The 13,632-nt window shown below is 41.9% G+C and overlaps 1 protein-coding gene across 3 annotated transcripts; it reads right to left on the reverse strand.

Annotated features, from left to right (window-relative positions):
- On the reverse strand, positions 1-12,960 carry ntrk2b (neurotrophic tyrosine kinase, receptor, type 2b). Of its 3 annotated transcripts, none has more exons than XM_046375284.1 (18): positions 12,497-12,960; positions 10,777-10,851; positions 10,616-10,687; positions 10,449-10,517; positions 10,221-10,372; positions 9,924-10,060; positions 8,273-8,405; positions 7,532-7,840; positions 7,400-7,417; positions 7,259-7,267; positions 7,099-7,133; positions 6,741-6,840; positions 5,366-5,554; positions 4,554-4,684; positions 4,254-4,426; positions 3,564-3,804; positions 1,333-1,491; positions 1-310 (listed from the first exon to the last, which is right to left on the reverse strand). In XM_046375284.1, the coding sequence occupies exons 1-18, from the start codon at positions 12,691-12,693 to the stop codon at positions 125-127; spliced, it is 2,385 nt and encodes a 794-aa protein (XP_046231240.1). In that variant the 5' UTR covers positions 12,694-12,960; the 3' UTR covers positions 1-124. The 3 variants fall into 3 exon arrangements, with proteins under 3 accessions (XP_046231240.1, XP_046231239.1, XP_046231241.1); XM_046375283.1 differs by having other exon boundaries at positions 7,400-7,420; XM_046375285.1 differs by lacking the exon at positions 12,497-12,960 and adding an exon at positions 11,792-12,129 and having other exon boundaries at positions 7,400-7,420.
- Between the last annotated feature and the right edge of the window lie 672 nt (positions 12,961-13,632).

Consider the following 13,632-nt stretch of genomic DNA (forward strand, 5'->3'; position numbering starts at 1 on the left):
CTCCTCGTCATGCGCAGACGCAAGCACACACAAAACCACTTGTCTACGTACCCGGCTCACACACACACACACACACACACGCACGCACACGTGCACGCAAAGTACATACAAAACCACCGGTGCATCAGCCCAGTATGTCCAGGTACACAGGTGAGGCCTTGGCGAGGCTCTGGAGCATGCCGTGGATCTCCTTGATGTTCAGCCTCATGTAGGGCTCCCTCTGCCAGCAGCCTAGCATCAGGTCGTACACCTCTTTAGGACAGGTGCGGGGCCGCTGCAGCACGCGACCCTGGGTTATGCACTCAATCACCTGCAGGATACAGAGTGACGCTAAATACGCTAAAATTCTCAGAGCTGATTTTCCAGCGTTAAAATGTAGGTTGATTAAACTCAACCGTGTAAGAGAGTTGGTGTCAGAGGGTAATTTGGGATTCAGTTCCCACAGAGGTATGAAACCACACATCTCCGAACGCATCTTCGTGGATTTTTATCTCTAGCGTCACAGAGTTCATTTTTTTAACTCTGGACAGAATTATTTTAAGACTGGATCTGAGCTGCATTAGTAACACTTTAGGAAGTGTTACATTAACTCTGCAAAGATTGGGACAAAATAAACACCAGCATAGTGTTAGAACTGACTCTCTCTGTTGATTTAACTCTATAAAATTTGAAGTGTGCTGTTTGGATGTGGTGTCAACATGAAAGCAATGCAACAAGTCCCCTGCAAATGCTGCTAATGCCAGAGATGAGTTGAGCGATATCAGCCATTTTAATTTGATAGTCAGACTTAGCATGACCTTTCAGCAAAGTTTACAGCACTTTTATTCATGCAAAAGAACATTTTTGTCTAAATAAATAAAAGGAACGAGCTTGTGGTCTTGAGATTTGTGAATTGCCTAATTGGGTCATGATTTCTGGGAAGAGATTTCTACAGCCGATATTTCCAAAGCCTAGTAACTCACACCAAAACAATCTAGATGAATAAATAGCACTAGAGGTAGGAGGAAAAATACTTTTAGGGATGGGGTGTCCCTTTAAGGTGCTGACCTTGAACCCCAAATCATTCAGATTCAGGTGCAGCCATGTACATGCATCCTCTTTTATTACTTTTCTTTAATGTTTATTTACAGAGGCAAACTGAGATAAAATTAAGAAGAAATAAAAGAAAATCTGTACTGGAGAAATGGACCTGAAAAAAATTGTAACAAATCTATATTAAATGGTTATTAGTTTTGATTTTTCTCGCTGAAAAGTTTTTAGCTCAAATTTAGAACTGCACTTCCATGACCGAGTGCCAGCGTTGACTAACTGCAGACCTCGTGTGACTCTGACCTCGTTGTTGGAGAGCTGGTACCAGGGCTGCTTGCCATAGGTGAAGATCTCCCACAGCACCACGCCGAGGCTCCACACATCGCTCTCTGTGGTGAACCGCCGGTACATGATGCTCTCTGGGGGCATCCAGCGGATAGGCAGCATCGTATGACCGCCCACCTGCAGAGAGAAACCATCAGAAACCATCGCTCTGTCTGCTGAACGGTTTAAATCTGCTGCTTAGAGCAGCTTAACTGGGCATTCTTAGCAGCACAGCACTATAGATGGAAATGTGTGTTGGATCCTTCCACCACTTTGGTCCAGACGAAAATATCTCAAAAACTAGTTAATATATGTCATGAAATTTGGCACAGACATTCGTGTTGCCCAGCAGGGGAATTCTAATGGCTCACTTTTCCTCTTCTGCCACCATGAGGTTGACATTTGTGGTTTTTAATGAGATGTCCTGACAACTACTGAATAGACTGCTGGACAGGTTGCTGGAAAAAGTCAAGGTCCAAGACAGGATAAATTCTAATGACTTTGACTTCTCATTAAGCATAATCATCATCAATTCATATTTTTATTTTGTCCAGTACTAGCTTATGACAGGATACCTACAAATGACACATTAGCGCAAATGTTTGCACAGTAACAAGCTAAACTCCCGGGTTAACATAATGCCTGCTCAACATGAGCATGTTCACATTGTCTTCGCTAGCATGCTGACATTAGCATTTAGCTCAAAACACTGCTGTGCACAGCCTCACAGAGTAGCTAGCAACTAGCTGCTAACACACTTTGCAAAATGCAGTCTTATACAGCAGCCACGTAATAAACCCTAGATTTCTGAAGTTTAACGTTAATGTTAGGAGCTATAATGTCAGTGCGTGTAGAACTGTACTGTATTATTCACAGAGGAGTTTTTGTTCTTTAGTTGTCCTGTAATTAATTTAATTTGGGTAAATAAAATAATAAACTACATACGCATACAAAATGATCAACACCTCTCTAAAACAGCTTGAACAAAAACTGAACACTATAACCTTCAAGAAGGGAGGAGTTATTGCATTACACTGCATTAGGTTTAGCTATGTGTACCTAATAAACTGGCAACTGAGTGTATCTTTCATAGTGACCAATGGAGTTTTGTCACTCTGGCACTCCTGTAACTTGCTTGTTATTCCTTCTTAACCTTTTATCCAATCACCGTCGCCCTGCCCTCTTTCATGTTATTTCCTGTCCACTAAATGCATTTCCCTCTCTGCCCCCTTTTATCCAATCATCTTACTGCACTTCCATTCTTTCACATTCATCACCTCAGCTACATTAACTCAGATCCACCATAAAGTAAGTTCTTAAATGGACGATATTTGAGCCAGTGTCAGGGTTACTACCAAATATGGCATCCTAACAGACTCAAACAGCACACTGTGTGTGCTAGCAGTACAATACATCATGAAGAATTTGCTTACATGAATGGACAATAACCAATTTTAGACCAGTGAGGTATTATTTTAACACTCTTTGTAGCATTACAGCTTCATGATGAGATGTGAGCTGTATTCATGCTTTTGCTTTTGCTTTGAGGAAAATTAATCAGGATATGAGGAGTTGGTGACAGGCCATCTTTATAGTGATCTTATCTGATGTAGGAAAATACAGATGATGATGTGTTTTGTGTGTTTTTGTTTTCTGGCTACGCTTTGGGCAGCAGAGGGCACTGTGGGATTCAAGCTGGGATCTGAGACACAAAAGAATGATGGAATGAAATAATTCCATCGATTCCCCAACATGACGACTTTGACTCTTTTTTAAAAATTGATCTTTATTGTGGCATCATACAATATACTATCACTCCTCTATGGTTTAATATGATGTAAAGTGAAGGGAAGCATTAACTCCCTGCCCAGGGAGAAAATATGGTTGCATTTTTGCACTGTTGGCCTTTATTACCATGGAAACCGTAATTTTATGCAGATTATATGATTTGCATTTAAATGGTATTAAAAATAGATAAAATACGTCTGGTTAAAATTGTCATTTCTGCAGCTACACGGTTATTTCAGGCCAAAACTGGAATAAAATTCAAATTACATATTTGAGACTATGTGGCTTCATTTCCATATTTCTGTGTGTACATCAGAGAGATGTGAATGTGTGTGTGGGTGTGTGTGCATTTGTGTGAGTAAGAGACTGGGGGCAAGATGAGGTGAGAAGAGGGACAATAATCAAAAATGCTTTGGACTCACTCTGTAGTAGTCTGTGCTGTAAACGTCTCTGGACATGCCAAAGTCCCCTATCTTGACCAGCAGGTTTTCTCCGACCAGGCAGTTCCTGGTTGCCAAGTCTCTGTGGACAAAGTGCTGGGAGGCCAGGTAGACCATGCCAGCTGCAATCTGTTGGGCAATGTGCAGCATCTGGGACTGGGTGAGCTCCACCAGGATACTGTGTTGACCGTCTGCCATTAGTACCGCATCAGGACCGTGGGACCTGCACCCAGAAACAGTTCATCAGGGCTTCAATCAATCGTCCCATTGAAAAGTTTAGAAAACATGATGTATGCAATGTATTCTTTCACTGGAACTGATTATCTCTTTTTTATTTATTTATTTAAGAACCAATTTATCAATATACAAAACAATCTTCAGTTTATCATTGTATCATATAAGAGTAACGTAACCACCAAATATTTACATTTTTAAAAAGCTGTAACAATTTCGCTTAAAAAATTCATTTCCTGTTGGATGGTTAGTCGATTTGTCAAATAATCATGTTAGCTGCACATTAGTTGAAGCCCTCAAATGATTAATAGCTACATAACCAAATGCCATGCGGGTGGTTTCCCTTTTTTCAGTCATTATGCTAAGCTAAACTAATTGTCTGCTTCCTGTAGCCACATATTGAACATGCAGACATGAGGGCGGCGTCAGTCTTCGTACCTGAGGAACTTGTTTAGGTCACCGTGTTTCATATATTCAAACACCATGATGAGCGGGTCACTCTCCACACACACCCCGTAGAAGGTGACGATGTGCTCATGTTGCAGGTTGGTAAGAAGCTCGGCCTCTCTGTAGAAGTCGGCTCGACCGCTCTCATTGGCCTCTTTCAGAGTCTGAAGAGAGAAGGGCAAGGACACGGTGAGGATTGTTATCTACAAGAATGTACATCTAGTCAATAGAATTCGCCACCTGGATGACAAGTGCATCGATTATCTGAGCGAACGACTTCCTGATCTGTACCTTGACTGCCACATGGAGCTTCTCCTGATCTGGAGTCAAGTTGTAGCACTCAGCGAGAAACACCTTCCCAAAGGCGCCCTCTCCCAGCTCCCGCTTCAGTACAATGTTGTGTCTCTTGATGTGCTGGACAACTTTAATGCACAATAAGACAAATCACTATTGGTAGTGGTAACTAGTGGTAACTTAGTTGCACATAAAATTTTTATTGTCTTCACTGGAGTCAGGTTAAAATTTTTACCTTATCATTTATAGTAAGGGTCATATCAGTATAGGGCTGTGACTAAAGAATATTTTCATTACTGATTTGTTTGATTTGGTAATTCATAAATTAGTCTATAAAATATTAGAAAATAATACAAGAAAATATGCCAGTCACAGTCTCCTACAGCACAAGGTCACAACTTCAGATGGAATGATTGGTCCAAAACAGAAAGAAAGCAAAATTTATAATTAAATAAAATAAAATATTCACATTTGAAAGGCTAGAACTAAAATCAGAATTTTGAATATTATTTTTCAGCCAATCAACAAATCAATTTATCTCTGATTAAAATTTGTCAAAAGGAAAAAATTCATGCACGTGCACATGCATCTGAGAGAGAAAAACATTCAGGTTGAGCCTTCAGTAAACAAGCTTGTGTTTCTGAACATCATCTCCAGGCTGACTGCCCAGCTGCCCTGCAGAGCAGCAGTTTCTATCACAGTGCAACAGGGTGCTGACTATAACTACGGCGTGCGGCTGTGACCCCTGCATGGATTTATCAGAAAAGGTCCGGGTTACCGGTCATTTGGCGAGCAAGGCAGTAACTCACACGTGTCAGATTTCAACATGCTGCCAGAGTTACGGAAGTACTGTGGGTTCTCAATGACAGGAATCTTTGTCATCCCAATGATCACTGCGTCTGGACCCATCTCCGAGGACGACGGGGTGTTGTTGCCATTGGAGATGTGATGAAGAGGGCTGGCAGAGTCATCGTCATTACTGATGACTGAGGAGGAGCCTAGGGAGTCGCGGAGGAGGAGGTGGAGGAGAGTGAAGAGATGAGTGGAGAAGGAAGGAGAGAGGAATTGTGGTCATAAGGGAGGAGGAGGGGAAAGAGGAGGGAGAAAAGAGATAGAAGGACTTGTAAATACAAGTTGTAACACAGCCTTGAGACAACACTAACACTTTATTTTAACCTATTTAGCACTTATAGGTGGTGTATAATCACTTCACTAACAGTTTAATGTAGTTGTAAGCAGATATAAGAACATGTAAGTGTTTCTTAATGTGTTGGTCTCATATTACAGTTGTGTACAAACAGCTGTTGAATGCTTGATAACGTAACAAAACAGATTAACAACATTACATGACCACATTAATAAACATTTTTAAAGCTGCCATGTACATGCACATAAATAGTTAATGAATAATTTAAAACATACTGTAAGGACAGCTACACGATACAATCTCGTCAAGTTTCAATTAACATACGTCAGTTATAAATGCTTCATACAAGGATTTATAATTCTGAACAAATTGGAAATACATTAAACTATAACGTGCAACATTATAGTGTATAATAAGCCATTCAGAAACATTTTGTTATGGATGGGGACATATTTTACAGTGTTTTGGCTGACTCAGATATTCAGCTGAATTTATTCAAGTCAAAGTCTACAGCTGAAGAAATGCAGCGGAGAGAGGATGACGTGCAAGAGGATGTGGCCAACCAGAACCCGAGCTGCTGTGAACAAGTGATGGTGCCTTTGCTCAAATTGCCCTCCAATGCCAACACTGAATCATTCTGCTGTAATGAATATCAGCGTGGCCAGTTTTTGCTGGATTATGTCGCAGATGCCAGCCCCGAAAGAGTGCACGTGTGCCACGTTTTGCATTAAAGTTTTGCCCCTCACTTGGACTGAGGTGTGTTGGAGACCTTCCTCAGGACAGACAAACTAAGAGCAAAAGGGCCAAAAGGGCAGATGAGCTTTGAGTAAGTATTTTTTTTTGTCTAAGGCCACTTGCATCATGGAACATGTAGGCACTGCCAGCACGGCTCTGTGAGCAGAAGAGCCAAGCTATCTCAGTCAATATAGCATGCATTGAGCAATTTATTGTCAGTTGACTATATCCATGGGGAATTTGAAACATCAAATTCAAAATATGTATTTCCCAGAGTGTCAAACTATTCCTGCAAGATTCACCTTTGATGCCGAACTTGGAGTTTCTCCCGTATTTGAGAATGATGACCATCAGAACGCAGCCAGTCAAGGCGACTCCTGCGATCCCCACAACGACATACACCTGGGGAGAAAACAACAACAACAATAACAACAGCCTGTTTAAAACATAACATGTCGACAGTGGTTTCCCAGTCTGGGGTCTGGATCCTTATAATGGGCCGTCATGAGATTATTTACAGGGTAGGAAAGCATATTTATGATTTGTAAAATTTTCTTTAAACCTTACTGTTTTTTTCTTTTGAATTAACAGGTTATTTTAGGGGTTTTGGACCTTTTTAAAACAATTCAAACAAAACAACAATTAAAAAGGAACACTTACTGCAACGCTGTCATCCAGAGGAGGGACCGGTGAGTCTGTATAAAGAAAAGAACATTTCAAAACACTTAACAGTTATTAAGTGCAAGCAACTGATGATGATGAGAGTCATGTTATACATAGTGTGAATAATCCTGAGCCCTCGAAGAGTTCAAACACCTACCGGTTGTGTCTGGAAGAAGGAAGAAGCCATAGGATGAGAAAGAGATGTACATCATGTGAGAGTTCATTTTAACTGTGTTTACAGTTGTTATATCAAGCAAAAACACTTTTACTGCTTTCATAAAGCTGAATTGTTACTTACAGTAATAGAAGGGGTCTTCTGCTAAAAAGAAAGAAAAAAAATCTGCGTGTTAGTAGTTGTCAACAGAAACAAGCTTCAGAAATAACCCGACTTCTCAGTGAATTAAACCCTGTAAAAAGAGCGTGATCGAACCTGTATGGTCGATGTCAGGCGGGTCGATGAACTGGGCTGAGACCTTCTTCTCGTCCCGGCCATACTTATTCTTTGCCACCAGCCTGTACACACCGTTGTGGATGTGCGTGGGGTTGACCAGCTGCAGGCAGCCGTGGTACTCGCTCTCGGTGGACAGGTGGATCATGGTGCGGATGTAGTCCTGCTCCTGGAGAGGAACGTTCTCATGGTACCACTGCAGCTCAGGCTTGGGATTCCCCGTCACGCTGAAGGGGATGCACCAGTGGTGGTCCCGCTCTGGTCCCAGCAGCTGCTGGATTGTGGGGGCAACTGACACGGAGGCAACAGTAGAGGAAGAATAATAACGGGATGACAGGAAAATCAACACCAGGAGTAAAAGCCAGAGGGAAAAGTAACATTTGTGGGCTCGGAAGGGTCATGCATTTGGGGTAGAGAAGAGAGGCTGACACCAGGAAAACATGGAAGAGGAGAATGAGGAGAAATGTGTGGTGATGAACATGCAGAAGAGTATGATAAGGCATGAGGAGCTTCACAGGAGGAAGAGTTATGGAAAGGAAACATAGAGAGTCAATAAGATTTGCCAGGAGACAGTAATGATATCAAACTGAGGAGCCTTGTGCTTCCACTGGAAATGACAAGGTCGAGAAGAAAGCATTTAAAAGATCATGACAGGAAATTACATGCACGCTACAGTTGTTTAACATTTACAGTCAGCGATAACAGAAAAGTAAGAGTCCTTACAGAGAATGTTGAGCTGGAGGGTGGCCTCAGTCTGTCCGACCATGTTCTCAGCGCTGCATATGATCACCCTGCCATTATCGTCAGGAGAAAGGTCCGACAAGGTGAGGCTGCTCTTCATGTCCGAAGGCTCGATCTGTAAACACAACATTGTTATTTGCTTTAAATGTTCTATGTATGGAAAACTGGCACAATGTTGACAAGGGCTGTGCTTACATACATCTTTGAGGTACTTGTATCATAAGCTTAAGTCACAAGTTACTTTTCATATTACAGATGTTATATCCAAATTTTGATTTTTTTCTGATAAAATTTTCCTGAATGGGTGGAGAAAATTCTTCTGCTTTTAAAGCTAAATAAACTATTTGAAAACCCTCCTTGCATTAGCCTGAAAATGCGTTGTCATGAAACCTTTTTTGGAAATCTGCCCTCCTCACAGGACAACAACACTACAAACATATGATGATCTTAGAGAATATGGAGTATTGCTACAAATTAAACGATCCAACAGTAGCTAAGATTAGCTTGACATAAAACATCCAGTGGCTCCTGGTGTAAATCCTTATAGGAACCAGTAGTCCTCATTGAGTACAGACGTGAAGTTCCATTTAATATAATGACAGAACACAGTGGTGCAAAGTAACTAAATACAGTTTGGACGTACTTGTACTATACATGATAATTTCCATTTTTTGCAACTTTCTGCAAATTCAGAGGAACATGTTGTACCTTTTATAAAAGGTTAAGATAATGTAAAACTTCAATGATACCCTGGGGGGAAATTCTCAAGTTAGCAGGCAGTATATACAATAACTGAAATTATCTCCACATTTACCACCACTAAAGAGATGAACACCTTAAAGGGTCAGTTCGCCCCAAAATCAAAATATATTTTTTATTTATGACTGGTGCCATTTATCCATCCAGCTTGTTTTAGTGTGAGTTGCTGGGTTTTGGAGATATCAGCTGTAAAGATGTCTGCCTTCTCTTGAATATAATGGAACTAGATGGCACTTAACTTGTGGTGCTCGCAGTGCCAAAAAATACATTTGAAAAGCTGAACAGCAAAGTCTCTTTCCATAAATTGTGACCCAGTTAGTCAAGATAAACCCACAAACCTTGCTGTGAGCAGTGTCATGGACAGTATTTTCTTTCACTGCGCAGAAGGAATCTACCTCAGATTCTGGCTAACTAAGATAAAGATAAAATCGACTAATGTTCATAATAAGTACTTGTTTATAAGCATATATTGATGCTAATACTTTTGTACTTTTACTTCTACACTGTGGTGTTGCTACTTTTACTTCAGTAAAACAAATCTCAGTGCTTTGTCTAAGAAGAATGAGCTACATGGACTTTTTAGCAGGATCAAGTTGGTATTCACTTTGGGTCTTTTCATGGGATTTTGTGATGATAACAAATTAAATGAAGATAAAGAAAAAGAAAAAAGAATATCACCTAATGTGTCTTCTATTCCAAGACTCAAGTCTTCACCTTGATCATGATGTTCATCCTATAGTTCGCAGAGTAAGCTTTGGGGCTTAATATTTTCAACCCATTTCACAACATGCCTCATGTTTTCCGCCCCACTCAAAGAGTAAATTGGACCTGTAGCAAAGGTTTCAGCGTAAAGCTGTGTGTTAGACCAGCTCACCTCGTGGTGGGTAGAAAGCATATCAAGGTTCCACAGGATCTCGGGAGGAGGGGAGCCTGAGGCGTTGCACACTGCTTTGACATTACTCCCCTGCATCTCTGTCACAGTTTTCGGGGTGAGCTCTACTTTGGGAACCACTGTGTGAGAAATGAGCAAAGAATAAACATCCGACCACAAGATCTTGTAGGTTTGTTCACAGATTTCCTTTCGTCTTTGTTCTGACCTCCCTTCACTGTCCTTCTAAGAGTTCAATATCGGATACTCAGCGTGGCTTATTATAACATGGTTTCACATTACCACAGTCCGGTGGAGTCAGTGTGGCGAAGGCCTTTGGCTCTCCTCTGTCGTCTAAGCATTTCAGGTCTTGACTGTCACCTTCTTCGAGGAGCCTCAGTTTGATCCATAGGTTCTCACAAACACAATCCAGAGGGTTTCCAGACAGGAGGAGACTAGAGAATACAAACACGGCACATGAGAAATTCGTTGTCTTTGGCTGCACAAAAGTGAAAGTTTTGTGACACTTACGGGAATGTCGCGTTGAAGTTCTGAAACGTTCTCCATGACAGCGTTGATAGGTTGTTGTCTCTGAGATTTCTAAAATACAAGCAGAAAATAATAATCAAAATCCAAACAATGCCACTCACGTGCAGTTCTATGAAATAATAAAAGAGGATGTTTAAAAGGCCTCTTACACATATTGAAGTCTTGTATTGTTGAAAAATGCATCTGGCGATATAGACGTCAAACTTGTCTTCATCACTGTTCTGTTGGAAGTTAAAATGTGGACTCGTCAGTCAGCAAAATGTACTGCGGTCGCACTTAAAACACTGAAAACAGACTGTATGATACTTACAGGTTTCTGAGGTTTATGTAGTGCCTCAGACTGTTGTCATTGATGTCAAACAGTCTGTTCTGATTAGCAATATATCTGTGAACAAATAGAAAATAAAAAAACATTATGACAACGGGTTCATGTAAAGTTTGAAGCCAAGAGAGTGTAGTCATGAACTGTGTTCGTGTGTTGCATCCTACAACTCCATAATGAGTGTGTGAAACAAGAAAATCAGTTGTGTTTGTGTGTTTCATGAAGCTAAATGCCACCAGTGTTTTCAGTATAGTCTGATACATTTTAAATAAACTGCCCACACAGCTGTCATCTTTCTTTACTGAAGGAATTTGATCACAACAGCACATTTGATCTTCAATAAAGTGTAAACCAGTGAAACAGCTTGCATTTACACACCAGAATGACAGACATTATGCTGTTACTGCTGCTGATATTGTTCATATTAGTTGGATTTCTTATTGGACAAACGACAGCAATAAAAATATACCTGATATTTATGGTTTATGATATTATAAAATATCTATTAAGTATATGCCATCTTAGCAATAGACACTCAATAATAAGTAATTATTGATTCATGGACTAAACTACATTACGAAATTTTCCAGTGCATGACTGTGCAAAGCTTTAACAACACAAAGCTGTATTGTATTACAAGTTAAAGTATCTTCAGGAATCTACAGGATCAATGCTGCTTCCGGAGTTTTGTCTTTATACTCTGTATTACACATGAGGCACATGATTTTTTTAATTCATGGTTAGATCTTTAGAAGGTGCAAGCCCAACGGTCTTCAGTAAAGTTTTTTTATTATTATTATCATCATCATTGTTATGCTTCAAGGTGGTAGTTTACATGTCAAAACTGCACACGTGTACTCACTAACAGTCTCTCTAGACAAAGTGAGGAACATGTAGCCGACAAGGTGTTTGCTAAATGAAGAAAAGAAGATTTTGACGCCTGGCAAACTACATTCATGATGGGTATGTGATAGTTCCAGTCTGTCTGCCTCTGAAAACTCACCCAGTCTCCCCTCCATTCTCCAGTGGACGCCATGCAGTTGTATACTTCTGCACGGTTGTACCAGGTACACTCCAACACAAGCCTACGCACATAAGGCTATCGCCGGCTGTATACAGATGCTGTGATCTCATGTGTAATCTAGCAACAATGTGGTCATTTTGAAATATTGAGGGGGGTGTGAGGGGGGACTGGGGGGGGCTCCTTCACACCGCCGCCCAAAAGCCGAATTAACACCTCGGAGGCTGCGCTGGGCCTAAAACATTTACTCCGTCTCTACCTTTGGAGCTGTTTAGTAAAGGAAACACCGACAAATCCAAATAAGCCTGACGCGCACTCTCACCACCATTACGCACACACACACACACACCATCGTAGCTCGTGGCGCGCGCAACCCCCCCATCTCCGCCACACATACACGCGCGCATGCATACACTAGGCTACATGATCTGACAAACCCATATAGGAATAAATTCACACATTTCGTGTCTGACATGAGGCGCAGAAGACAGATCTGTGTCGATCTTTAATCCGCAAGGAGGGGGAATATTGCCAGGCCTGCTGTTATTAATATTTCTCGTCATGTTATTATTTTATTATTATTAGAATCCCTAGCCCTCGGGTATTATTGCGATCGAAGGTAGTTCTTTACGCATTGCATCCTAATAAGTTCATAAGCTGTCGGCACGATCGTTTTCATACACTTACATCTCCGTGATGTTTTCCATGTCATCTAACATGAGGACAGGGAAATCCTCGATCCCTGGTACAGAATCAATACAAACAATCCTTGAGATGCTGCAAGTGCAGGATGCGGGGCAAGCGTCGCTAAATCTCCACAGCCCCATCAAAACCAAAAACAATCCAAGACGAGCCATGCCATATTCCCCCGCGCTGGAGTCCATCGCAGGTCCAATGATATCCCACCAATGCCCCCAAACAGAATCTGGTCAAATTGAATTATTGTTAAGATTTCCTCCCTCGCCGCCTTTATCTGGCCAAGTTAATCCTTTCGACTCCGCAGGAAAAAAAAAGACTACGCCGTCGGTGAGGAATGCGCAGAGCCCACGGTTTTAATATCAAGATGCCATGGACTGGCCTTCCCGTCTCCGCAGAGCTGGTATCACACTACTGCATATCGATGTCGTGAAGCAAGGTGTCAAGTGGTCCGTCCTGGTGCTGCTGCTGCTGCTGCTGCTGCTGCTGCTGCTGTCTCACTCCTCTATCTCGGGCACAGACTGTTCGACTCTGCCTTGTAAAACAAATATGAGGTGTTCCAGATGTTTAGAGATCAATAGGAAGGGCCCCCACGAGCGATTTCTCATGTGTGTGTTGACGGGGAGGAAAATAAGAGAGAGACTGCACAGTGGAGTAAGGATGCGTGGTGATGCTACGTGTGTAGGGAGGAAGGCTATTGCATGCGTCTATCGATTATCGCCGAGGACGAGCGCACCCCCCCCCCCCCCCCCCCCCCCCCCCCAACACAGCCATCACCGGGACTGGGTTTACAGGGGGAGGTGGTTGCGATGGTACCCCGCTTGATGTTTTTTCTGATAAGTTGTATTCACAGGAATTTGTCTGAGAAATGACTGCTTTGATCGTGCAACAAAACATCACGACGCTGCAGTCCTCATTAGGCTGCACGAGCGGCCAGCTGTGGGTCAACTGCCAGCTGTTTGCGGTGGGCACCACAACAACAATATGGACGTAAACTCGTGCGTTGTAGTTACTCTGAAGCCATGCACTGGATGAAAGCAGCGCTTTTCTTTCCACCCCACACCAACACTGTTGGCCATTAGGCCTATAGTATGACGTATGGTTGACGCACAAGACGGGGTGCATCT

This window comes from Scatophagus argus, chromosome 20, assembly GCF_020382885.2.
Source record: "Scatophagus argus isolate fScaArg1 chromosome 20, fScaArg1.pri, whole genome shotgun sequence".
In the NCBI taxonomy this organism is placed as follows: domain Eukaryota; kingdom Metazoa; phylum Chordata; class Actinopteri; family Scatophagidae; genus Scatophagus; species Scatophagus argus.

Excerpts from the sequence above, each read along its gene's own strand:
- ntrk2b (XM_046375283.1), bottom strand. The coding sequence starts at position 12,693 with ATGGACTCCAGCGCGGGGGAATATGGCATGGCTCGTCTTGGATTGTTT. Across the intron at positions 3,805-4,253 it reads GACCTAAACAAGTTCCTCAG|GTCCCACGGTCCTGATGCGG; the intron begins GTACGAAGACTG and ends TTCTGGGTGCAG. Across the intron at positions 1,492-3,563 it reads ACAGCACAGACTACTACAGA|GTGGGCGGTCATACGATGCT; the intron begins GTGAGTCCAAAG and ends TTCTCTCTGCAG.